Genomic DNA, 27,063 nt, shown 5'->3' with positions numbered 1-27,063 from the left:
GTAGAGTACATTCCCTCTCCCAAAGACACGTTAAAAAGAGACAGGAAGAGCAAGGACTTGGCAAGCAGGTGATAGCCCTCAATGCTGCAAACAGCTTGTTCACCTTCTCAGGCTGCACAAGCTGAAAAGTATCAGCAACAATATGACCTGATGGTGTCATGGCTACATCCATCTTTGACTTTGTAATAACAATGAGATCAAAGTCAATGCAAATATGATTTTGTCTGCAAAATATAAAGCAAATTGATTGTACTTGGTCATCAAGAGTTCTACCAGTTGACCCTTAGCATTCAGAATAGCTTAAAACAGCAATGGTCAACATTGTGCAGAAGCAATGGTTGCAGAAAACTAAGCTTTCTTCAATCCCACAGAGAAGTCCCTAAAACTGACTCTACTCTAGGCCATTTTGGATCATGTTTTCCCTGGGTCTTCCTGCCATTTGTGCTCTAATTGTCAACTCAATCATTTCATTGCTTTCAGGTCCTCAGAATACAATGGAGCCAACACAACTTCAAAATTTAGCTGAGGACATCTGAGAGTAATAGTATCAATACCCCAAGACATCTCTTTATTGCAGGCACGGATGTGGTAGAACACTTAGCTAAAAGCTATGGGGAAACTCCTCCAGAGACTGCAGGAAACTTTCTGGATCCATGAGCATTCAGGTGCAGACCATTAAAATTGGCTCTCCACCCCCACAGAAGCAGCAGGTAGTAGCCAAACCTGAACAGATGGTGGTCTATCCATGACAACAGAGTCATTTTCAGGTGCTCACCCACAGATCACCTTTTCCCAATCCAGTACAGAAAACCAGATCTAATCATTTGAGACAGGACCATAGTTGCCATGGTACCCTAAACAAGGTGACCTTGTCATGTATGTTGAAGACTCCCAAGACCAAAATCTTTGTAGTCGTTAACACAACCTTGAGACTACCTCCACCAGCTGTAGCAGTGGGGCAGATTTTACACTAACAAAAACCCATGTCATAAATCACTGGAGCTGAGTGATAAGCAGCACCTCAAGTTGGTCATTAAAATAGTCCAAGGTCAATAAGCCAAAGACATCCATCTGAAGCCAAGGAAAACCAAACCATAGAAAGGGACATGCTGAAGAATAGTCAGGAGTCATTCTGAATTAAAAAATAATCCAAACCGGGTCCAGAAGCTGGCAGGAATGTTTACTGCTACGTATAAGCATAAACAACAATTGTCCTCTTGTTTCTCCCCTGACAAATCATTTCTTGATGTTGACTCAGCTGTGTGTTCCTTACTCCTATTTTTCTGACAATGCATCAGGTTCCTAACACACCTCCTCTCTAGGGCACTGCACATCAATGAAACTGAATGCTGCCCACAACTGCTTTCAACAGAGGCCATGGACTATGTAACAAATTCCAACTAGTAACACATCTAGTGCAGCATGACTTCCTGACAATACTGGGATGCTAATGTTGTGTTTATAAAAATAAACATGTGTGGGCCCAAAACAGTCTCCTTGTCTTTGTAACAGCATTTCGCATCAGGCAGGACCCAAGAAGAGAAAGGAACACATCGACATCTGTGGTTACACCTCAACTGGCAAATTTCCTCCTCACTTTGCTCCTTCATAATAAGAACTTGGTGTATGCAGGATATTTATAGAACTAAAGTTTCTTTTATAACCAGTGCAGCAGGATGTGGTCAAAATGTTGGCCACACTCCCCTTGCCTTAATGAAGAGAAAATTAACTTTCTTCATATCTCACAGTCAATGGAGAAAAGGTTCGACAGGTGCAAAGAACAGATGAAAGGTAGTATGTAGAATCTTTAATCTTCTAGCAAAGGTTGAAAGTTTTAAAACTTAACAATGCACTCATCAAATCATTCCATTAAATATGCATTGTGTGTAATCCACCAAGCATTGCTGCTGCACACCCTCCACTCATGTAGCTGGGCTTACATGGCACTCTGACACAACCCAATTGAAATTAATGAGGGGAGGGTTGAAACAGTGGTGCTTGGTCATTTGAAGCCACTGGATACTTACAGCACAATCCCATAAATGTTCATTCGGAAATAAATCCAACTTTATTCAATGTGGCCTTCTCACAGGTAAAGGAGTATAAAATTGTAACCTTAATTCAATTATTAGGCCACAATCCTACAGAAGCTTGCTTGAGTGTCTCGCTTTGGACACTGGAACTCAATGGTCCCATTCAACAAAGACTATAATTGACAGTTATAGTTGAGCCCTGAAGAAGTATCCATGGCCCCTGACCTATGCTACTATTTTTTTTACAGTTTAGATAAATTAGAAACAAAGTCACAATGGCTCAATTGCAACATCATGTCCAATGATAGTTAAGAACCTCATCCCACGATTTGAGCTTCAAAACTTACTACAGGACACCCATGGATTAGACTCTGTAGCTAAGTCTGCTTTCATTTTTTACTTGGTTAGCAATCAATTTCTTAAATTCATAGGTTTATTCCTGACCCTATGGTGTAGCAGCCTCTGAAGGTAAAGTGATGACTATAATTATGATTGATCAATTCAGGTATCATGAAACAATAATATGCAAATCCACTTTAACCTACTGTTTCTGATTCGGAACTGCCAGCTTATCACAAAACCTAAGCTTCCTTAACCATGACTTAATAGGATGCCTAAACTGAGCTATTGCCTTACTCTGCATTTCATACAGTTGTATCCAACTGGGTCATTCCACTGATGGATTCCCCCAACCTTGCCCTCCGCAGCTGCTTACACAACCTGAAAATCTGTTCCAGAGGGCTGGGAAATCCTTCGGAGAAAATTTTCAGTCAGTGCTGTAGTGGCAAGGAGAGAGGGAGAAAGTCCCAAAGTGCTAGAGGACTTCTCCTAGTGTATTGTTGGATTTAACCCATTTATTTCCCTTATGTGCAGCTAATTCCAATGGTGTAAGTAGTTTTTAAAGTTTTGCTCTTTTGTAGGATATCAATACTTTGTTGAGATTTTTTTTTCTGTATTATGATTATCTGGAGAAGAGCCATTGCTTTCTGTATATTTTAATAATAATAAAATTTAACAGTTTTGTTCTGTTTTGTACACTTCTATCCACTTTTAGCTTTCTATCCCAATTTAACTACACAAAAAAGTAAGGGAAATACTGCTTCCGATTACTAGCTAATCAGTAATTCTTAACATCATGAAAAACACACATCATGAAACAATAATGGAGATTAAGTTTAATTCTCTGCATATGGGTATGCTAATTTAAACAAAACTGCACATATGCATGGAGTTAAAAGCTCCATTTCTGAAAACACTTACCACATGCTGCAAATAGTTACTCCTGTGCAGTCCCATGGACCTCAGTGGAAGGCAATCTAATGACTAAAGCAACAGGGTTGGGAGTTAGGGGAAACAAAGGATCTATTCCAAGCTTTGCCAGTGAATCATTTATTCATTTATTTATTTGTTCCCAAGACCTTCCTACGTTTAGGACAGCTAGATCATCTTGGTTCTCTGTGTCCTTCTAGGTTTCTATCTATAGAAGAGGGACAATCATTCTCTCTACTTATCTAACCGGGCTATTGTGAGAATTATTTATTCATCTGTATACGATGTTCTGAAGATGCCTTGGATAAGCGGCACTAGTGAGTAGCTGCACATGGTTTCCTTATTTAAAAACATGACTGTACAAGGTAAGTCCCTCTTGTTCCCAGTTGATTCAAACAGATAACGTATATTTGTGGCCATAGCTTTTATGCCAAAACGTACTTGGGCAGGATCCAAAGTACTCAAAAGGAATACTAAAACAAACACCTTGGGTTGGATCCAGACTACATTAGTTGCTCTTAGTTCCCATTGAAAAGAATGGGACTTAACTCGTCACTACCATGTCCCATTTTTAACAGAACCTTAAGTTCCACTAACTTGAATGCAAGCTCCTGTGTTTGGATCTGAAACTCTTGCACATTAATGCACTACTCTTCCACTAAAACATAATAAATGCTAGCAAAGGTTTGACAGAGATGGAAAGTACAGTACACATGATCTTAAACAGGAGGGGTTGCCAGTTAACTGTCTAGGGGTACCTTTCTGTCTCTCCAACAGTCCCCCAGTCATAAAGGAGGATGCAGCCACTTCTTCTCCTAATATGCTCATAATCCAGTACCTTCGTTCATCCATGATGGTGACAGAACAAGACTCTTGCTTGCTTCAGCAGGCAAGAAGGTATACTGGCTACAGGAGAGAGGCCTTGGTTGGATCCTTCTACAGAACTCTGGGGCTATTAAAAGAGGCAGGAAGATTCTCTGAACTGCAACCTAGCAACCCTACAAATAGAAGCACGCTAAGAGTCTTCCTACTCCTGGTTGTGATGATTTGGCACAGGATGCATGCTTTTCTTTCAGACACAGACCTTTAAAACAGGGTGAGCATAAGAACAAATGCATTCTTTTACACCATCCAGCTTTTACATATTATATACAAACACACTATGCATAAACGCGCACACACACACACACACAAACACACAAGTACACACCCATAACTTTTCGATTGTGTACTGTGTTACAACATTATAGGTGCTGCCTTTGATTAGCAAAATGCTGTCTTACATGGATTTTGACATATTCAACTTTTAAACATTTTTGGAGCAAGAGATTGCATGACAATAAGATAGATACAGTTCACTTTATCGTAATATAATAATAATAATAATAATAATAATAATAATAATAATAATAATTTTATTTATTTGTTACCCGCCTTTCCCTCTGGATCGAGGTGGGGTGCAACACAAATAAAAACACCATAAAATACATACAACTAATTCAAACGTTTAAAACCAGTAACATTATACAAAGAAGTAAGGCTTTGTCAGACACATAGCTGAAAGGGATTAATACAAACTTTGAAACCTATTCTGTACATAGGACTGAGTTCTCCCTGTTGTGCATGCACAGCTTCTATTAATGTCACTTAAGAACTGCATGGTATATACCGTATTTCTTCAATTCTAAGACGCACTTTTTCCCCATATAAACATCTCTAAAAACGGGGTGCGTCTTAGAATCGCGGGCGCGTCTTTTTTCTTAGAATCAACGCTTTTTTTCTGTCGATGATACTGAAATTAGTGTGCGTCTTACAATCGATAGAGACTTACAGTCGAAGAAATACAGTAACCGGGCTATATGCTATCCAGCCATGAACACATAGTGGAAGTATTGGGAGTGCATGTCAACAGAAAATAATGGCCAATCTGCTGTGACAGAAAAGTGGCTAATGATCATTTTAACCAGAGACAGAAATTTTGATGGCTTTGGAAAAGATGTTTGACAGAAAGGTAGAAAAGTTTTCATTTTTGGCTTAAAACGGAAAGACAATTTTCTTCTTCAGCGGCCTCTTTGCTGCTCAGAGCCTCAGGGATATATCATGCTTCTAGAGGCCTCCATTTAAAATGAACCATTCTCCATTCACAACCGACTGGGAAACTCTAGCTTCTTCAGATTTTTTTTTTCGTTTTTCATTTTCATTACAAGGGGGAAACAAATCTTAATATGCCTATTCTACACTTACAGCACACTAAGCCCTCTTCTTATCTTCTTGCAGCTCAGTCCTGATTTATTGTCATGATGCTGCATTTGTAAAACAGAACCATAAAGTAAGGAAGAGAACATTTCCCAAGGACTACTCCAAAATAAATTATTTCAGATGTGTGGAAGCTGCTTAATAAATCCCACTACTCTTGTTTCTTTGGGTATTTTAGAAACTGATTTATAAGTGCAATATCTCCTCTCAAAAATGAGACAATCATCGCAGGATAAAATTATCATGTTATGAAAATAGGGGTCAGGCATTGGGGCTGCACTTTAAATTAAACTGAGGGGGGGAATATTTTTCATATGAAATTGACTCTTTTGTCTCAGAAATGAATGTTTTAATCAACTCAGCTGAAGAGAAGCCCTAAAGTAATGTTTGATTTCATATAAAGGTGCCTGTTGAGATAGCCGTGATAGAAGTAAGGCTCACTGAATTCACTCATTTCAATCACAAAGAAATAGACAGGCCCACCACAAATTTAGGGGAAGGTTGTCAAGTGGGTGGGTGTAACTGGACTGAGCTTTCCCTAATTCCTGCAATACTGTCTCCTATGAATTCTACTTGCTTTCCAGAACCTGACATACGCATAAGTAGAAAACTCTGTTACCTTTAGCTTGGAGGTTTGTATAATTGCAGCTATATTAACTGGGCAAAAACGGTTATATCTATCTGTATCCCAACCCTTCCTCTAAAAGCAATACTATCCTCACAATGGGCTAATTCATATGTAATGCCATATCATGGTTTGCACAAGGTGTAGGTGAAACTCCAAAAGCCTCAAAGAGAGCAGCAGCATCCCAAACGATGGCTGGTGTGTTTATATGTAATGGCACACCTCACTTTGCCCAAGCTGTAGTTTGCAAACCAGCTTCAGAACACGCTTTCAGATCTTGGATTGGATCAGTTCTATGACTGTGATTCAGTCATCACTGGTTTGACTTTGTAAAGCATTGTTTGGCATGTCAACTAACCTCAAAACCCCTGTGAAGTAGATTAGGCTGAGAGATAAGTTATTTACTCAAGACCAACAAAACTTCATAGTTTATTAGGACTTTGAACTTGGGATGCCAAGTTCATCAAAGCTCAACATTGTAGCCATACTGGTCACCACTATACTGGTCACCACATAATAAATATCTTTTAATCACCAGCTAACCCCTTTTCTTTATTGGTCCAATGGTTTGGCAGCATTTGATTTTATTCATGATTCATCTGCTTTTTGATTGGACCCCTCTTTCTGTATTGTTATTGCTTTCATTATAATGGCTAGCATTTTAATTATTTGTTGTAGGTGTCCCTGGAGGCCAATAGCTGTGGAAAGGCAGGATATAAATGTTTTAAATAAATCAAATAATGCATCCAAGGAAGTTAATGTTCTCAGGAGCCAACGATGAAAGGAAATCATGCAGTTATCTGATAAGATCGCACAGTAATTTCCATACTGCTCAAAAAACTATGATTGAAGTTAATGCAACACATTTTCCCTCCTCCCATGATGAACTCACCTTTGCTCTGGACAACCACTTCAGACAATCTCTCCCAGATCTACCTTTTAAATGTTTAATGAATTATTCCTGTGCTGCTATTTTATGCAAAAGGGTAACACGGACCTTCTTAACATCCCAGAGTAATCAAAAGGTAGTAATTTAAACTATTATGAGCATAAAATAGACTAGCAGATTGAGGGACTGTTTGCTTAGCTCAAATTTATTATTTATTTACTTCATTTATATCCTGCTTTTTTCTTTAGAATGGACTTGATGATGGAAGCTGGTGCCCTAAAGGGCGGTGTGTGTGTGTAATAAGCAGAAAGGTGTACAGATTTTGTAAAAACTGTTCTGTCTGGCTTTCTTGAATTATCAGGTGCCTTTCGTTCCATTGCCCGTTCGTTGATGGAATCAGATCTTTTCCAATTCCTGAATTTGTGCGAATTCGCACTTGTACAAATCCCTCCCCCAATGCACATGTTCATGATTTAGCCCATGGAGGAAATGTGTATATTTGGCCAATGGTTTTTTATAATTATTATTATTTTACGTATTTTATTGCAACTAAATTTGCGTAAAATTCCAGAAAGTTAAAAACAACAACAGTCCACACGTCCACAGAATCCATGTGACTTGGGAAAAGTCGGTCTGCTGCAGTATCCGCAGGTTTCATAGAATCTGAACTTATTTGATTCCATTGCAGTTTGTCCAGCATCTCTACTCCTCAGCCTTTTCTTAGTCTCTGTTTGCTTTCTCCTCTTTCTTTCTACTTTCTCAGCTTTCTTTCTTTTCCCAGTTCTCATGCAGTTGGAAGGGGACTGAACAATACCTAATCCTTCTCAAGAAAATGGGTGAGGTACAACAAGTGCACATGGCCAGGGGAAAACCGAGGCTTGCTTCAGTCAGTTAGGCAGTGCTATTGAAGATGAATGAATGAGCCCATTAGCTTTCCTGCCTTGGAGGCTTCATTCTACCATATCCTTGTATACAAGGGTGAGCAGAAGAAAAAGAAATCAAGAAAAGGCTCTGTCAAAAAACTAAAAACTAAAATGTAAGCTATATGGATTTTTGCAGACATACAGCTAGGTAGCCCAATACTGACAACATACTTTAACCTATAGAGATGTTGACTTCCCTTATCATAAAGTAACTTGGATGGATGTGATGGTACTTGTATTTTCCGCAAAATATATCAACAAAGCAATGAGCAGGAGGCTGGGGAAGATCTCTCTGTTTCTGCCAATCAAGCCAAAGCAAGCAAGAAGAATAAAGCACGTACATGAGAATCCCGAAAGGCCCAAATCAATATGTATGGCATTATATACACAAAGAGTGAAACATAAAACCACCACATGAATACATCTTGGTTATTAGCAAGGGATTTTTTTTAAAAAAAAAGACAGAGAATTTCAAATCCAAAATTGCATGGAAAAGAATTGTAAATGTGACCATACAAATGGCTACAAAGAAGTCAACTGTACAACTTCTAGCCTTGAGATCTGGCTCCCTCAAGTCAAAAATCTACTGATGGTAACTCACCTTCTTCAATTCCCCCCAAGGCATGCTTTCTGATGAATATGCATCTAAATTTAAATTGTTCACAATGAAAACAAGTGATACAAAATGGGACAAGATGGTGTATTTCCTGGGCCAATTTTGTCAGCAAAAGAATATGCAAGATTTCAGATTCACAAAACTCTTTGAGCCAGCACAATGGAAAGACTCAGTTATATAATTGGTAATTCTTAACACATGCCACAGGGCCCTGCATTGAACCAAGAACTTTCATTCTGCAGTTAAGAGCTTTCTGAATACAAAAGCTGTCAATTTACAAGCAGAACTTGACCTTGTAAAAGGCATCACTTTAGCTAACTTGTATTTCTTAACCTGGCATGAAACTAACAGGACCTCTGCACACTAAACAGAATGCTAGTGGTAAACAATACAAGGTATTAAAAACACAAGTAGAAAAGCAAAGGTTACTCACAGTAGGCAGCTGACTAGAGAGGAGGTGTCCATCTTGGCTTAACATATTAGACACCATGATGGCTGGAAGGTCCATATTCTGGTAGGAATATGCAGGTATCAGGCTATTTGGAGGGAGACTGTGGCACAGTGAGTGGTATCCAGTTTCGTGATCCACCAAGTGAAGGAGGGAAGGGTCTGGGAGGTTAGGAGGAGTAATAGGAGGGATTTCATAGTCTTCGTTATTTTCATTCTGACCATTGTATGTCTAAAACAAAAATGGGGAAAAAAACCACATCATTCTTACAAAACAGTTTGTACAGTATATTTGTCCAAAAAAACAGGCTACTTTGCTAGTCCCAGATATGCAATCTGCCCATCTTTACTTTCTTCTGCAAAAACTGTTTAAGAACAGACAATTTGAATTAACTCTTTCTATTAATGCCATCCCGAGAATATAAAAAGTGAAGTTATTTTTAACCCACTGATTGCCATTTGGGTGGGATATGGCAGCCTCCTTTTTAGCCCGCTTAGTGGGAAGTTAAGTGGATTCAGTAGAGTCTTACTCCCAAGTGAGTGCACATAGAATTGCAGCCTGAAAGAAGGAATGTGTCTATACCAGGGATGAAGACCCGAAGGCTGGGGGTGGGTGGGCAAATACAGTGCTCTTGGGTCTCAATATGGCTCTCCAGGGTTCCCCAGAAGGCTATATCCCCCTTCCATGTTTCCACCCCCTTTCCCCAAACCACCTATTGTTTGGTGGTTTCCCAGCTATTGTGCAGTTTTTCCCCATTCTAGAAGGTTGAAATGCCTCTGCTAAGACTTAATGGCTGTAAGCACTTGAAGCTAAAAATGCTGGTACTTGGGGTATTTTGGCCATGTCTGTTTTACCTTTAGCCACACCCTCCATAGGAATGCAGTCAAATTCCATTTTGGAGCTTGTCCAAAATGGAATTTGGCCATCAGGCTGAAAGACGTTCTGCACCCTTGGACTAGGCAAAGACAATGTTTTGCTTGCAGGAGAGGGAAAAATATTCGCAACAAATTAATTCATTAATTCATGACTCAAGGAAGTGTTGGGCAATATTATGTATATGCTTTACATGTTAAAAATTCTTCAGGTACTGCACTCATGAAATTGTCCTGGATCTATAAATGTACTTAATTTCAGGAATGAATATTGGAGGAAGACTGTTATTTGTGATGAGGGAGCAAAATGCAATGAATGAGTTGTCTGACAAAGACAAAGCTTTTTGACATTCTTAAGAACCTTATTTCTGTACTAATGTAACAAAGATCTTCTAAGATTTCATGTACGAAGCACCAACTTGTCCAGGACACTGTGTTTCAAAGATGGATTGTAATTTAATACAATTAAAAGGCATATGCAAAATAGTACACAGCATCCACTGTATTCTGAGCAGGAGGACAATGATAAATTCTGAGTTTGAAAAAAAGAGGGGTGGGAGAAAGGGGCACAAGATCTTTTAGCTAGTTATAGAACTCCAACCTGAAGTGACCTAAAGCATTCTTCACAAACATACCCTTCTGATAAAACTGCAGAGTAGTTCACCATAATGGCACAACCCAATGCGTTTTTAGACAGAAATAAGTTCTACTGGCTGGGCAGTGTTGGGAGATGTAGGACTTTTTTCTCTCTAAACTTGCATAAGTTTGCGTCCTAAGGCACCTATCTCCCCTCTCATATGCTTAGCATATGTTCTGCTGCATCTACTCGATTCAAGGGCAAAGTATTGTCGAAGCTTTTCAATGAACTTTTTGGACTGAATCAAAATTAGGATCAGAATTATAAATATCAAAAACAGAGCAGACAGTATCTAGTCAAGACGGTAAAACACCATACTGGCAAGCATTACAAACAACTTCTGTTAAGGAAATTTTGGTATGTTGCACTCACGGCCTTACTGTGGTATATCCAACATCAGTCCTACGTAGAGTAGACCCATTGAAATGAATGGGATGTAAGATGGCAACTAATAAATCAGTGAAAGACATTTTGTTGCCAGGAAGAACTCTGCAGACTACTTCCTACAAACCCCTGAGGAAGGCCTAGCAAAGATAAAGGCCGAAGCACATCGGGCTTCTCAACCTAATACAAAAAAATAAAAAGTTCAGCAACTTGAGAACTCATTTCTCTTTTTTTGCACCTTTCTTGGATGCTTCTCTCCTCCCGTTTTTGCTTTTGTTTAGGAAAGACAAAGGGCCTTGCTAGACCTACCTGAAAATTGGTGCTTCAGGCATGGCGAGGCCGCGCTACAATTAGCATGGGCCGTCGCGCCTATCTACATGTCAGACGCGATGGAGCTCCATTGCATCTGCCATTTTTTGTTGTTAAAGGGGCCGCATGCGCAGGAGTGCACCACTGCAAAGGTAAGGTTGTTGTTGTTTTTTAAAAAATAGGGTCCCCCCCATCCCCATCCCCCGATTTCACCGCCACGACCTCCCCTGGCCTTCAATCCCCCCCTGTCTCCAGCCGCTCTGTCCCACCGCCACTGTCCCTGGCCGGCGATTCCTGTTGTCGCCATGTCCGGCCTGTGATGCCTGCTGTTGCCATGTCCTGCAGGCCGGACATGTTGACAACAGGAAACACCAGCTGGGGACATTGGCGGCGGCAGCGGGACAGAGCGGCTGGGGACATTGGCGGCGGTGGCAGGACACAGGAGGTGGGGACAGGGGGGGATTGGAGGCCGGGGGGGGAATCGGGGAACGGGGAGGCGGGAGCACTGCGGCCCGTCCGCCACTTTTCCCGGCTACTCGCACGTAAGTGCGGTAGCCAGGAAAAGTGGCGGAACGGTCCATACAGCCACGGTCCCAGCCTCAGCCCGACCTGAGGCCAGGACCGCAGGAAGAACTGTGCTACAAGCAGTTCTGGTTAGCGCAGTGCCAGGGCGGCTTGAGCCCTTGCTGAGGCCGGGATCCTCTGTGCGTCACTTGGACGCACAGGGATGAGCACGGGCCTCGCACCGCGCTAACCCCTGGTCTAGCAAGGCCCCCAGTCATGAGGAAATGCCTGGTACTTCCGTATGAGCAACAATGGAAACCAAGAGCAGTATCAAGTGCGTCCTTACGATAACATAAATGTTGTCATACTGACAGAGGCCTGGTTCAGACACGCTAAACCATGCTGCTTAACCACAAAATGGTTAAGGGCATTCCATTAACCATTTTGTGGTTAAGCAGCATGGTTTAGCGTGTTGTCTGAACCAGGACACTGACTGGGTTCCACACTAAGTGCCAGAGAAGAATCCAAGTAAAGTTACCCTTGTGCAAGCAAAGTTCTGTAATTGATTGCACAAGTGTAATGCACAAGCACATGTGCAACAGAAAGATTCAACGGTGCTCTGCTAGCTCTATTTGAGTTTGAAGATTGACGCTGTTGGATACTGCTCCAAGAGCATGATTTTAAGCTACATAAATCAAATGAAATCAATGGATCGCCATCCATCCCCTCTCCTCCAAAGCTATTTGCTCCTCCAGCCCTTGTAACCCCTTTCCTTCTGATACCTTAAACTGATGATGAGACTGAGCAATACAAGCTGAATCCTCAGTTTATCTACACCTGAGAGAAGGTTTGCATTGGTATTTCATGACAAGCTTTTCTACAGAGCACTAGAGCCCATTGATTCAGTCAATATTTTATAAAGCATAAGAACAATGATGCAGGCAAATGCCCTTTTTGTGTCAAATTCATTTTGCAAACATTATAAACATGTTTCTTCACAAATCAATCACTGGGTCGGGGGAGAAAAATTCTGTACTTACCATTTCTGATAAGGCAAAGGACAAATCTGATTTTCTTGCCCCGCCAAAGGGGTAAAACTAGAGGTGAGGTACAGCATATCTCTAATCTCAGTATCTTTTATTTGCACAGTCCAATAAACACAATGCAACTGAAACAGGGATCTGTCTCTTATTCTACACCACATGCCAGAGCACAAAATATGCCATGGCCCTCTGCCATGTGAGCCAGAGGGCCATGGCAGTTTTTACAAATTTCTTGGCATGAAATTCTGCTTTATTGGCTATCTTTGTTATCAACCGAATTATCAAGCTTTCCACTTCCATACCAAACGACAACTGGTAGGTGCCTAGAATTTATTCCGAAATTGGTATCCACAAATGTGCAATATTACAGTCAGCTCTGTGAAAGTTTTTCAACTGTCACATAGCAATAATGAAACATATCACATGTCTTGCGATTTGCTTCATTGTTCCTATTCAGTTTCCTGCCATCGTATTTGTATGACACTAGCAGATGTGCTGTACACGGAGGAGCATATACTGGGCCAGTTTGCATCTCACGGTAAGTCACAATTGCTGAGAATTCTGGATTACCATGAACAAGCAAGCATGTTGGTGATGTACACTCAATCACTCCCGCTTGGCTCCTCCTGCCAGGAGGAAGAGCTATACAAACCAAGGAGCCTTTGCCCATGGTTTGCTTATAGTGTTATGTCCAAACTAGAATCTCTTGCTTATTGCTCTCTTAACAAGCCAGAGTCACAGACCAAGACCAAACCCTGGTTTATTATTCTGACTTGTTAGGAAAGCAGCAAGCCAAAGATCGCAGTTCAGATGTAAACATATCATGGGCAAAGGTCTCTTGGTTATTTAGCTGCTCTTATTGGCAGGAGGAGCCAATGAGATCCAGGAGTACATAATGCAATTCCACAAGTCTACTAAAGAAAGGCAATAGGAAAATAAAACATAAGATAGAACTCGATTATGAAAATGCAGAGCTGCAGTGTAGCTTAAAAAATGGGGGATCCTACTACGAACTGCAATGATTTGAACAGGGTAGTACTCATGAGACCCAAGAAAGATTGAAAGGGACTTGTAGTTGCCAAGACAGAAGGAAAAGCAGGAGGAGAAATAATGAAAGCATGAATAAGGAAAAAACAATTGTCAAATGATGCTATGACATATAATAGATTAGTTTATTTTCAGATAACAAGAGAGGAATGAAGGATCAAACACACCCATGATGCATTATCTAAAGGCAGCAGGATAGAGTGAAAGAAGCTCTGTTAAACCTCAAGGCTGACGTTTTCCCACTGGCAATATTTTCCAGTGACTCAGCAGAAGGCATGAAAGTACTTCAGAGTAATTTCTACTACTGGGACAAAGTGTGAGGATATTATATAGACAAATCCCAAGAATTGCATGCAGGCATGATTGAGATCCCCAAACTCATTCACAGGGGCAGTAGATGTGGAATGGGGAGATGGAAAACGGAGAAAAGGAGGCAAGAGTAAGGAAGACAAATGATTTTGATATTCCAAGGTGTCAGAATCAAAGGGCTAATTGCCTTAAGTTTTGCTTCCATCTTTGTGTCCACAATTCAGGGCCTCATTCAAGTATTCCATAGATAATAAAGCAATTAATTTACACAGCACAGTTGAATACTTAAAATGCCAAATGCAAGTAAACTTAATTGTGTTCTGAAAAGAGCTATAATTTCACATATATAGCCACTGCTTTTTCTAGTCAAAAAAATTTGAAGCCAGCAAGAAGCAACTTACTAGCAGCACTGAGCATTTTCAATGTAAATGTCTAGCCCTGCATAAACCTATATTTGACAAAGGAACAGAGCTCTGCTTCTCAATTCCAATAGGCTGAAATGAAACAATTGTCTCTCTGTTCTGGTTTTATCAGAGTCCTGCACAATGCCAGCAGGACTTACATTGGGATCATCTTCCCTTCCACTCTGCAGAATAGACTTGCAGCTATTCCAGAATTATTCTACAGAAATAGTTTTTTTGTTTTTTTTAGTGGTCCCCAAAGAGGGTTCATAAGGTAAAAAAATAACGGGGAGGGGGAAATTATGCTACTAGGGAAGAATTTCTTCTCCCCCCACCCCCTTAAAGAGAAACAAAAGAAAATAAAGAAAGAAAAACCTACCAATGAGACACAAATTTCAACTCATAAAATGGATTTGTAATTATTTAAAAAATGCATCCGGAGATGCTTCTTCTTCCATGCAGACACACATGAAATGTTAGCAGTTATTAGTTCCAGTAATTTTCCCAGGGATACCAGGGTTTCTTCTCAGTGGAGTACTCCTATGTGGTACTCCTCTAAGCATCACCAGGAAATGCAAGAAATAAAAACTGTACATATGCACATGTATGTGTTTGTTGGGAAGGGGAGTTACTATGCATGTGGGGCAGGGCTGAAGGAACCCAAACAAAAGGACTTCCTTTATTTATGTATGTATGTATTTATGTATGTATGTAAAACATGGACCACCTTTGCCTATATGAATCTGTATGGCTCATATTAAGTTCAGCCTCAGAGGTCTTGCTTGTAGGTTAGCAGGTACAAGAGACAGGGCCTTTTCAATAGTGACCCTACATTTGTAGAACTCCCGCCTTACTTTAAAGCAGGCTTTAAAGGCCTTCTTATTTCAATCCACTTTTTTAAACTGAAATTATGACTTGGATTCCTAATGCCGTCTTTCTCTGCTTTTAACATGCTTTTTATTGAATGAAACTGTTTTATGCTGCTGCTTTCAGTTAAATTGTTTTTTAAATATATTGACTTTAAATGTTTTATGATATTAACTGTAAACCGCCTTGGAAAAAAATTGCTTTGAAAGGTGGCATATAAATTCTTAAAACATATAAATACAAAAATTATAGATTGCTTCTCCAAGGCTCAAGACCACTTGTAACAATAATTAAAACCATAAAACATAAAAATACAATAAAATAACTATTAACCAAACAATAAGGCAGCAGGTTCTATCAGCAGCGTCACCAAATCTCAGCAACAAAACATAGCAACAGCAATACAAAGACTCATTAAAAGTTTCAGAAAAGATGGGGGGCTATCTTCTCCAAATTGCTATCATACCCCCTTAACTTGAGCCCTGATGGGTTAAAATCCCTCTTGGTACACCATTTTCAGAAGCCTTTATGCATTTTATTACAGAACTTAATTTTCTTCCAGTATAAAGAAGAGTAGTGAAAACCAAGTCTGAACAATCCATAATTTACAGAGCTTGCCGCTTAACCTATAGGCTTCTTACTGGAACTGATATGACTGTAGATCTTGTACTGGAGCTTGAGAAAAGAAACCGACTCTGTTCAACAGCCACTAAGGCCTTAGCTAGACCTACCGGTCTAGCGGGACGGAGGGGTGAAGTTTTCACGATTTCTCCCCCTTTGCTCACATGTGGCATGCAATGACCTCAGAGGGAGAGGCACTGTGCTCGCCATTTTAGTTTTTCTTCTTAAAGGAGAACATGCGCACAAGTACTCGTGCGCAAACGGTAAGGTGTTTTTTTTAAAAAAACATTTTCTCCGCTCACCCCACCCCACCCCCGATGGGCGCAGTGCTCCTGAGGAACTCTGTGCCCCATGCGCGGCTCCCGGCTCCTCGCGAGTAACTGGGACAAACCGCAACGCCCAGCCACACATTCCACCGTCTCGGGCTCTGCCCAGAACCACAGAAAAACTGGGCTCAAAGGGTAGGGCGAGATCCCAGGGCAAAGGAGGGATCATCTTTCCCTGATCCCGGGATCCCCTGTGCATTGTGTGAATGCACAGGGACGATCCCGGGGATAGCTGCAGGATTTCGCCCGGTCTAGCTAAGGCCTAAGATTGCAGCACAGACATGCTGGCCTACTCCAGAAAGCTGAATTTTGGGGTCATAAGTAGCTTCCAGGATTATCTCCACCTTACTGATCCCTGAATCAGGTGCAGCAAATGCAGTACCAGCAGAATCAATGAGAGGAAAGCCCCACCTCAATAGAGACATCTCACTGACTAGCTCAGCCTTCTCCAACCTGGTGCCCACCAGATGGAAACTTCAAACCCATGGCGTTGTAGTCCCCAGCAAATCTGGAGGGTACCAGGTTAGAGAAGGCTGGGCCAGTTGATGGTAGATAGTAACAAGTAAAGGCTCCAGCTGGCTTGCTCCACTTGCAAAGAGCTCTATTGCTGGATTTCCAAGCTTTCCTATGATCACCTGGAATCCTGAAGATGCAACATTCAGCCAGCAGTGGAGACTTGTATTCTGTCCCTGAATGCTGAAAGGGACAATGTGAGCTGAGGTCCATGTATGTTCCTCTTGGAGCAAAGAAGTGTGGTACAAACTTTGTCTGGCTCCTGAAGACATACCCTGGAACAGCCTGTGTAGTTTCAGTTAGCAGTGCATATCCTGGATGTGATGATGTGCACCTGTGCCTAAGTCACTATTTATAGTTGGACAGTTAGTGGTAACCATTGCAAGAGCTGTATATGAAAAGTCACCCACAGCACAAGCATCCTAACAAGATGCTAAAGTGTTCAAAGGATGAGCCAGATCCATCAGACCTGCCTGGAGATTGCTTATCAAGACCCCTGCATAACCTCAGGCTTTCTCTTGTCATTTTGTCAACAGAAACATCTGGTCCCAGTGCAGTGTGCTCCGAGGTGATCTAATGTTGATGAGAGCTCTTATCCATAATGACTAGAAAGCTGTAGTCCTTCAGTAACTCAATGGTTGCTCTGACTTTCTTCTTGGCTTTCTGCAAGGATGGATCAAACCAGGATATTTGCCATAGATGAATATCCTTGCGAATTCGTTGGCTGGCAGAGCTTCATATGGGAAATCCAAAGCTTTTATTATTTGTGGAAATAAAACTGCAGGAATATATATGGCTCACACCAGTCAGTCTGAGGAAATATCGCTCTAATAAATCCATAGAGGATAATGATTGTCCCGGGAGGATTGGGGTTGTCCCTGCTAGGACTGGGGTCTCTGTGTGTGTGTGTTAGTCTTTTCTTAATAAACCACTTAAGGGTACAATCCTAGGCATGTTTAGATGGGAAAAAGTCCTATAATTCCCAGCATTCCCCATCCATTCCCTGTCTAGCAGCTATGCCTTCTTTTCATTTTTACTGTAGAGTAGGCCCAGGGACCCCAATCCAGATGTTTAAACCCATCCCCATGAGGGTCCCAACCTGGATTGGGGGACCTATACCTACTCTATGGCAAAAACAGAATTTTAAAAAAGATGTTGCTACTAGACACGCATAATGTCTGTTTTTGGCCCTATGTAGTCCTACAAATAGCAGAGCATTCCCTTCCTATACTGAGTCTCTCTCTCTCTCTCTCTCTCTCTGAGTGTGTTTTGTGTGATATTTATGTATTTGTCAAATTTATAAACCCCACCTTTAGCAACAAATGCTCCCAAGGCAGGCTATACAACAAACAGTGAAACAAAAAAGAATACTATAAGAACCAACCTTATAAAACCAGTGAAACAACAGAATGAAAGTACTGGTAACAATACTAATGTTATCTAATTTTTTTTTTTGCTTTTTATGGTTTTAAATTTTGTACATCAGTTTTAATGCTCAGTGTTTTAATCTTTGTAAACCACCCAGAGAGCTTCAGCTATGGGATGGTATATAGAATAATAATAATAATAATAATAATAATAATAATAATAATAATAATAATACACAGCAGGTAACCATAGTAGCTTTAAAAGATTTTTAAAAAATCAACACAACCCAAAAGGGTAATTAAAAACCTCACGAAGTCCTGGAAAAATAAAATGCTTTTTGCCTGGCTGTGAAAGATATCAATGTAAAGCAGGGGTCAGCAATGTGGTGCCTGCAGACACACCTACACCTGCTATAACACCCGCCATTGCGCCCTCCAGACCTCTTGTGACCCTCTCCTGTCACCTGAGATCAGTGGAGGCTGTTGACTCTGATTATAGTGAGGTGATGAATCCTCTCTGGGTTCCGTCACAATCAAGTCAGAACTCTAAAAGAGTTATCCAACGTGTGAAGCATGGGTGCCCATGTGAAGCACCTTGGATAGCTCCAGAGTTCTGACTGGTTCTGAGTGAATCCTGGAGCAGATTCACCACTCCACTGATTCACCAACCTCCACTGCCTGAGATTAAACCCCCCTCCTCCTCCGCTCCTACAAGTTCCACAGTTTCTCCAGTTCTCCTTCCTTCGCCTCTTTGCCAGTGGGTTGTGAGCGATTCTCCTCCCCTTGCTTTCTCCCTCTCAGTTTTGCCAATGGGCTGCGAGCAGACATGGAAGTGGACATAAATACATTAAAAACATCTAAGTGTGTGTCCATGCGTAGTGGCAGTGGCGTCTGGGGCAATTTACTGACTGTTCAGACATATGAACAGCAATGTGGGGGGATATTCCTTGATGAGTGTGGTGGGGGTTACTACATTTGTGGGTGAGTTGAGCTCACACACACCCCACATACACACACAACAAAAAGCCAGTGCTCCTTCCTCAGTGACTATAAGCTCTTGCTATCTGTATATGCCTGCCTGCCTGCCTGTGTTAGTAAGTGGAAGGGTCACTAGTTCCCCTCGACCCAATATCCATGTTCAGTCAGCGATACAACACATTCTTTGCATGTTGAGAATGTGTACTCCCCAATATCTGTCTCTTGGCCAACTTTGTTTGTTTGTTTCTAGCAGGGTTCCTATGTGATGGGGAAAACTTTGCTTGCTGAATGTTTGCTTGTTATACAGCTTTTAATGACACAGGAACCTGGTAGAAAACAAAGTTGGCAAGCCAGGTGGCAATTTTACAAACAAACAAACCCACCCACCCACCAAGTTCTCTGATAACGGTCTGCTTCCAAAGCTCAGCAGTAGTCAAAACAACTGTATCAACTTTTCATTACAGCTTGCAGATGCCTTGGGGTGGCCAGTGCAAAGTTTCTCTGTTGTGCAGAAAAGGGATTTGCAGCAGACTGTCACATAGAGAAAAGAAGAGAGTTGCTGCCCCTGTCAAAATTCCCTCTTCTGTGCAATGGTTAAAGATAGAAAGCCCCTGGCTATTTTTTGCATTTGAACACTCTAGATGCCATGCAATAATCTTGCACAGATCTTGCTATTCATATCATCTCTTCCTCAACATTGTTGAAAATAAACCCCTTTCTTGTGCCTCAGTACTCCACACATGTAAAATGGGTTGTAAATGAAAAGTGCTTTCAATTCTATAGATGAGCAACTCCATCAAGACAGACATTGTGTGCAACTGTTAATCACAAAGAACATTATTTGGATGAGCAAGAATTCGGGGAAATGCCTCTCCTTAGAAACCTAACAAATATCAAGTGACCCCAATTCTCTGTCAAGTCATGTTCTCTGTGATTATCTGCTGAGATCCTGGAAGCTTCAGACAAACATTGATTCAAAGAATGTTATTCACAGTTAGCAGGATGGAGATTTTCATCATTATTGGAGGTAAATATTTGCCCTGTCAAATAACATTCAGAGGCAAACATAAGTTTAAGAGAGAAAGCAGCAGAGAAATTGTTTCTGGTGAACTGCAAGGAAAACAAGCTGAGCAATATAAATTCATCTGTCAATGCAAAATGGGACAGGATGGGTGTTTACATGATCCCTTCCAGCCTCTGAGCAGAACCACTACCCAACACTATTGCCACACTTTCAAAAAGAGCAGCCCCCAACTATTTTACTAATTCATGGCCACATAGCCATGCCCACTTAGTTTCTTGGGGTACACGGTCTACAACTAAGAAGTCACTGTCGCTATCCTGCCAAACCTCCACCTAGTTTGTGCGTCCCACTCCTGAACCCCTGCTATTTGGAATCACTGTTCTAAAACACCATTCCACCGCAGGGAGATGTCATCTCTAACTTGCTAGGTCCCCTAGTTTCATCTAAGAGGTCAATGTGCTTTGATGGGTCTAAGTGACACCAAGAGGGAGCTCGAAAAGATGCACACAGCAATTACACCTGCTCAGCAGTATTCCTTTTCTAGGTTTCCCCCATGGATTCTGGGGCAAGTACAGGGGTAATGGGGTCATATGCTGATGTGAAGATGCCAGTGAACCAGGATAGGAAGAGCAGCCGAGTATCGTTTCTTTGATAAGAGCACACAGCTGGGGGTTGAGTTGTTCTCACTAACTGCAAAGGCCAACGGGGCTCCTTTAGGTTCTAATAGCAGTGCAGAAGGGGTATTTTGGCAAGTGCAGCTTTCCTCACCCTGGCATGATGTAGCCTCATCCCCCCCACACACACACACTCTCCAAACTGGCTCCTCAGCTCTGCTTTAATAGAGAAACCTGCCTTTCTCCCTGGCAGAAGTATAGCAGCCACTTCCAGGTCCCTCCAAAGTGACTTTAATTCTAACTTTAACAAGAAACTTGAAGTGCATATTTGCAATGTGCCATCTATAGCAAAATAAAGTATATTGTAGGCTTTTAAACAGCTTCCCAATTCCCTTTCCCTAGTCTCGCTCTCTCCCCACACCCACCCCTTTTCCAGTGCTGAAATCCTGTCAAATATAGTGGATAGCACAGGACTATAACTTCTTATTATGTGTACAGCGATTTTATGAATTCAGTGGGGAATGAAATGCAATTTTGTCAGACTTGTCTGTGTTCATAATGACCGAGTCAAATTAATCATTGCGGATAATACTCCCGTGTCAGCCATTCAAGAGATTTTTTAATAGAATTTTTCTGATTCATGTCTTGCAGTACATCAGATCTGTAGTATTGCACTACTTCTAAAAATCAGGGCAATTATAGCTTCTTGTTGGCTTGTCATTTTCCTAGAATAAAAATGTCTCTGCAAAAGTCACACACTGTACATAAACCAAAATGAAAAACCAAACTATAGTTACAATTAGGCTGGGTCTAAGATTTAATGTCTTTTAGAGAATATTATTTACCGGCAATACATAAAGTATAAAGTGCAGTATAGAAGATGAGCTGGTTTATCATAACACGTACCAAGTGCATGTGGGGGTTGTCAGTTCTTCCCTTTCATTGTTCTATGGTGGTTTTGGATGCAGAAATGAGTAGCAAACACAACAAAGCAAACACAGTTGGGTTTGCAATTTCATGGTACTTTAATTGCATTCATAAAAAATGCATCCAGAAAGCCCACAGACGTCCCCAAGGGCTCCTGTTCAGGAAAAACCTCCAGTTCAAGAAATGGTTACAGTTACCACCATGGCAAATGTACATGCCTGGAAATAGCAATTTGTGCCATACAATCAGCAATGTTACCGATTTCCTCTAATATAAAGATCGAGAACTTAATCCCTCAGTAACAATAACCTGCTACAGTTCCCAAACCGTGCTACTTTCATTACTAAATTTCACAATGATGAGAGAATGGGAAGCACCCAGTGATGCTAAATCATGTCGGTACAATCAACAGGCCAGAACATTTAAAGATCAAATTTGAAATTGCTCTCAAATCTCCTTGGCCCTTTTCAGACCTAATGTTCTCAGCTTGCTAAACAGGAATGAGCATTGGGAATGCATGCTTCTCCCCTCCTCCTGTTGTGTGCCTGCTTTAGTGCCGTGATCCTAGTTCGTTTAAACCAAAATTTCCCAGAAAACTCTAGCTTAATGTCGTTTTACTAACCAGGTTCTTAAACCAGAATTAAACCATGATTTAAGGAGTTGCTTAACCTCATGCAGGGGGTTCTGCTAGGCAACTGAAAAGTCTGGTTTTCCCCCCCTTTTGAACAGATGACTCCTCTACCATACAACAAACTGTAAAAGTTCAAAAGAAGTTTGCCATGACATGTTACTGTTTAAGAAAAACAAGCTTGAAACCCCTTTGGGCTCCTGGAAATAGTTCCAGATTTCTTTGGATCCTGGCTAAATATTTTAAGATGTAAAAGCGATTTCTAAGTATCATCCTTATATCTCTTTTACTTTGAAAAATACTTTACAATCTTTACTGTTTTCATCACAACCATAACTCTATGAGACAGGTAGCTCACCATTGTGTCTATCTTTTGCCTAAATGGCAGAGATGGGAGTTGAGCCTATATTGAAGTCCAACTAGCCACTGGTCAGTACAAGGAAGCCAATTCTGTTTGTACTGAAAGCTAAAATTCAAACTACATAGCGGGAAAGGTACAATTCCCTCTGAGACACAGAGTTCACCAAATGGTTGCCTAGACTGCAAGCCAGACGTGGACAGACTCTTAATGTCATATTGCATCCAACTTACATGCATGACATAATTCACTACAACCAAGATACATATAAAATATGAAATAGTTCCACCCCTCTTGAAAAGGTTGTTGATTCTCACAAATATCTTGTGTGAGCAATGTAAGTTTCTGTTTTCTTAAACTACTTTTTAAAAAGTCTGCACTACTGTGTTGAAGTTCTTGGTAGCTCTTGCAATTTGTTCATTCGCAAAAAGAATATACATAAATTTTTGCACTATTTTATGAATAACAGAACAAGACACACAGTTAGGGTTGGGAGTTTTAAGGAATCCCAAGGGCATTCTTGCACAAGAGCTCCTTCAGTGACTGGTCTAGCACATTACCACCGAATTGGAAGTGCAAGAGATGGGCAAAACAGGTACTCCCCCCCATACTGTCAATCTTAATGTGGGCAATAAATATTTTCTCTATCGCCAACTAGAATAGGTGGAAAAGGTGGGGGACTATCCAAGCCAAAGCTGCCAGTGCTAGTAAGTTGTGCTGATCAGACAATGCTTGCAAATACAGTCCCCCTCAAACCTATCATAACGAAGTGCTTGAAATGGATTATTTATGTTAGGGTGCAATCCTACGCATGTCTAAACAGAAAAATCCTACAACTCCCAACATTCCCCAGCCAACCATGCTGGCTGAGTAATGCTGGTAGGTGCTGTATTTTTTTTTCCTGTCTACACATGCATAGGGTTGCACCCCTTAATCCCATAGCCAACATACAACACTGGAAGACCTAACTATTCCAAACCTCCTTTGATAGCCTCCTCAATAAGCCAATATGAAATGTACTGCTGAGCTCATCCCCCATTTCCTCAAGTGTGTAACATTTTAGCAAGCTGTTTTTGTCTTTCTCTAGAAATGGAGAACACAATTACAGCTCTCCCCACTATATCCCTCTCCCCTAAACATTTGATGGTGTCTGTTTAGCACTGTGTAGCAGATCTCAGAGGAAGCTTGCATAATGTGGCAGATCTAGCACCTCCCCCAGGGTGCCCAGCTGCTGCTGAAGCAATTTCACAGCTCATCATCCATTATGAGATTAAAATAATTTTTTCCTCCCGTGAAGTATTAATAAATTGTGCAGGCAGCCTGGAGTTAGTGCCATTTACACAAATGGTAGTGAATCACCCACCTAGTTATTTCTTAATGGATTGTGTCTTTGCCGTTCTCCTTATCCTGTAATTTAAGAAACCAAATTTACAAACCCTTGCAGATTGGTGTTTGTTTACATACATTTTCCCTGCATTACCACAAGGTGGCTCTTATTGTAGGGGGATTGGGCTGGACAGGAGTACACAGATAGGCCAATAATACAGAGAAAATAGATGATTTAGCAGAGTCCCACAGCCAGTAAATAAATCCATGGCACTTACTATAGAACGACACCAAAACATTCATGTCAATCGATACAAGAGAGGAAGTGCACTTATAAAATGAAGTCCAAGTCCATGTTCAAATCCCTTACAGAATTCACTTACATTCCCTTCTGGGGGCAAAACTCACTGAAGCAGCACTGATACAATACGAGCTCCTTTGAACATACACGGGAGATAGGAAGTTCAACTCAGAGCTGTGCTAACAACTCTCGGAACATCTCTGCTTTGTTACAACATTACACAAAATCTAAATGCCTCTGGACCCTCCCCCCAACCCCTGCAAAAAAAAAATATTATATCGTTCTTACCACACCTTCTGCATTAGCAGTTTTTAGATGCTTCTTTTTAAAACTGCTTTTTTAAAAAAAGGATTATGAGCAGTTTGGCATCACTTTAATAAAAGCATACCAACAGCTGATATCAAACTCCTGGGCTCAACTTCAAAACATTAGGAAGGAGCTGGAGAGAGTAAAGCTAAGAAAGCTTTTAATGGTAATATGGCAAACATTAAAAACAACAAAACGAGTAATAAAATCAAGTCCCAACACTAAATGAAGGTGAAAAGCAAGGACCAAAGCTAGGTTATCTTTAGACCTTTCCAAACACTCACCTTCTCTTGGGGCAGACAGAACTCCTTTACTCATCACATCATCTCAGTTAGGCTCCTGCTAGGGGAGAACTACCATTTCCCAGCAAGTTAGATACCTAACTGTACTTGTAGGAAACAGTGATCATTGTCCCCCAGGGAAGCACAATTATCGCTGCATGTATTTCCATGTGGCAGGTGTCTGCATTAGTGTCATGAACACCTATTAGAATGTGCCAGTGACATCAGCACCAGGCACATGACTACCACCACCTCCACCACCCTGCCTCTTACCCATGTCATTTTTAATTGCTCAGCAATATTTTGGCTGTTTTTACATTTTTCTTCGTCTTCATCTGTGTCTTGAATCACTGCTGGGATCAAGTGTCTGCTTCTTACAATGAAAGAAAGTGTGTGTGTATGTGTGTGTGTCAGGGGGAGGCGTGATGAGCTTCCTCTGCCACGGTGTGCCCCCATAACTTTCTGGCATATAGGAACAGGGAATATTGTGCCATACCATCCAGACAAAGCACAGCACAAATAGAGGGACACAATACCTATCCAGGAAAAAAAACACAAGTGTCTAGTGCCTTTTGACTACACAAGGGTATATTCTAAATGAGCATGAATCTGATAAAATTTGCACTTCTGCACATACCCAAGCCATGGGTTCTGCAATGCAAACATTATTAGTGCCTTGAGAGCATCACTGCAAACCTTGGCAGCAAGTTCAGTAAAAGGTTGAATAAATGATCCTAAGCCACTACTGAAACAGAATGTTTGGCAAAGCATTGCTTTAGTACAGGTGTTCTCTGTTCTCATGCAAGTAGACGCCGTGATGCAAGGGAGCCATGTGTCCCTTTAAAGCCCATTTGGGAGATTGTACAGCCTAGTGTGAGAGAAGGCCAGCAAAGATATTCTAGACAGGTGCAAACAAAAAAAAATATGACATAAGGCAAGGCTTGTTTGTTTCGCTTTTTGACCAACCTTAAAATGAAAAACAAAACCAAAAGTGTGGTTCAGACCTTGTGAAGGGTATTTAAAATGAGTTAACACATGGACCACACCATAGCACATCTAACAGAAATGAATTATGCAATTATTAATAGGTATAGCAATTAGCAATCCACAAGCAGTTATATCTAGAGTTACCAGCAAAAGAGGAACATATGCTTAAGGAACATGATCACTCTCAGGATTTATCAGGTCTGAGCAAAATCAGCTTGAACAAACTTTCCTTCTAACATACCTCTTTGGTTCTTTATAGAATAGTTGCCTGACTTTTTTCTGTTATGAGTGTGTGCCCAATGACAGCTGTGGGCTGTTCATCAGTACCAAAAAGAACATGAGCAAACTTGCCATGTTAACAAGAGCTTGAAAGAAGTTGAACAAAATCGGTTTCATTCACAAAACCCAGTCTCTTGGCCTCCACCCTGTACCAGCTCTGAAGATATATCTCTATCTATCTATCTATCTATCTATCTATCTATCTATCTATCTATCTAGAGTATGTGTGTACATATAGCAAACAAGAATAATCAATTTTTAGTTCTTGACATATAAACACCATAGTATCATCTGCTTGAAGACTTTTCAGAATTTTACATAATTGCTTTCCTTCTTCAGAGCCATAGTATGCTAGGCAAATTTGATTGAGTAGTTTCCTAAATGAATTATAATTTTCTTCTTCAATACACAGCTTCTCATTTCTGGTTTTATATTTGATAGTCTCACTTCTTTTCTTCATTTGGTCTACTTTCCTGAGATGCTTACTGGACTGCTTAGTTGGTATTTATCCATCTGCATTAATTATGTGACAATCTTATATGGCTTGATTACTCTAACTCATGTGGTTATGCAAACTTCACATGGACCCACACATAATGAAAGTACATTAACATTAGGATATGTTCTGATAAACAAACTCAAAATGCTCAAGCATTTTGTCTCTAAGGAGCAAGTCTCAATTTCAATTGTGAAGGCTACTCCTTCATGCCAAGGGTATATTTGCCTTTATGTGTTTGGCTATTTGGCTTCTTGCATTCTTAAAGTTCTTAACAAGCCAGAACATGGTTGGACATC

At 40.9% G+C, this 27,063-nt stretch overlaps 1 protein-coding gene across 4 annotated transcripts in view; it reads right to left on the bottom strand.

Moving 5' to 3' along the window:
- The window catches only part of TOX2 (TOX high mobility group box family member 2), a 256,597-nt gene that overhangs the window by 113,804 nt on the left and 115,730 nt on the right, over positions 1 to 27,063 (bottom strand). For 2 of the 4 annotated variants that reach the window (XM_063119869.1, XM_063119896.1), the window contains exons 3-4: positions 9,045 to 9,290; positions 3,294 to 3,356 (exon numbers count right to left, since the gene is read on the bottom strand). In XM_063119869.1, the coding sequence (XP_062975939.1) occupies positions 3,294 to 3,356; positions 9,045 to 9,290 (309 nt within the window). The remainder of the gene's footprint in view (positions 1 to 3,293; positions 3,357 to 9,044; positions 9,291 to 27,063) is intronic. The other 2 variants (XM_063119878.1, XM_063119887.1) reach the window with 1 other exon arrangement.

Source organism: Elgaria multicarinata, chromosome 1 (genome assembly GCF_023053635.1).
Source record: "Elgaria multicarinata webbii isolate HBS135686 ecotype San Diego chromosome 1, rElgMul1.1.pri, whole genome shotgun sequence".
NCBI lineage: Eukaryota > Metazoa > Chordata > Lepidosauria > Squamata > Anguidae > Elgaria > Elgaria multicarinata.
This window is presented reverse-complemented; position numbering and strand designations above follow the sequence as displayed.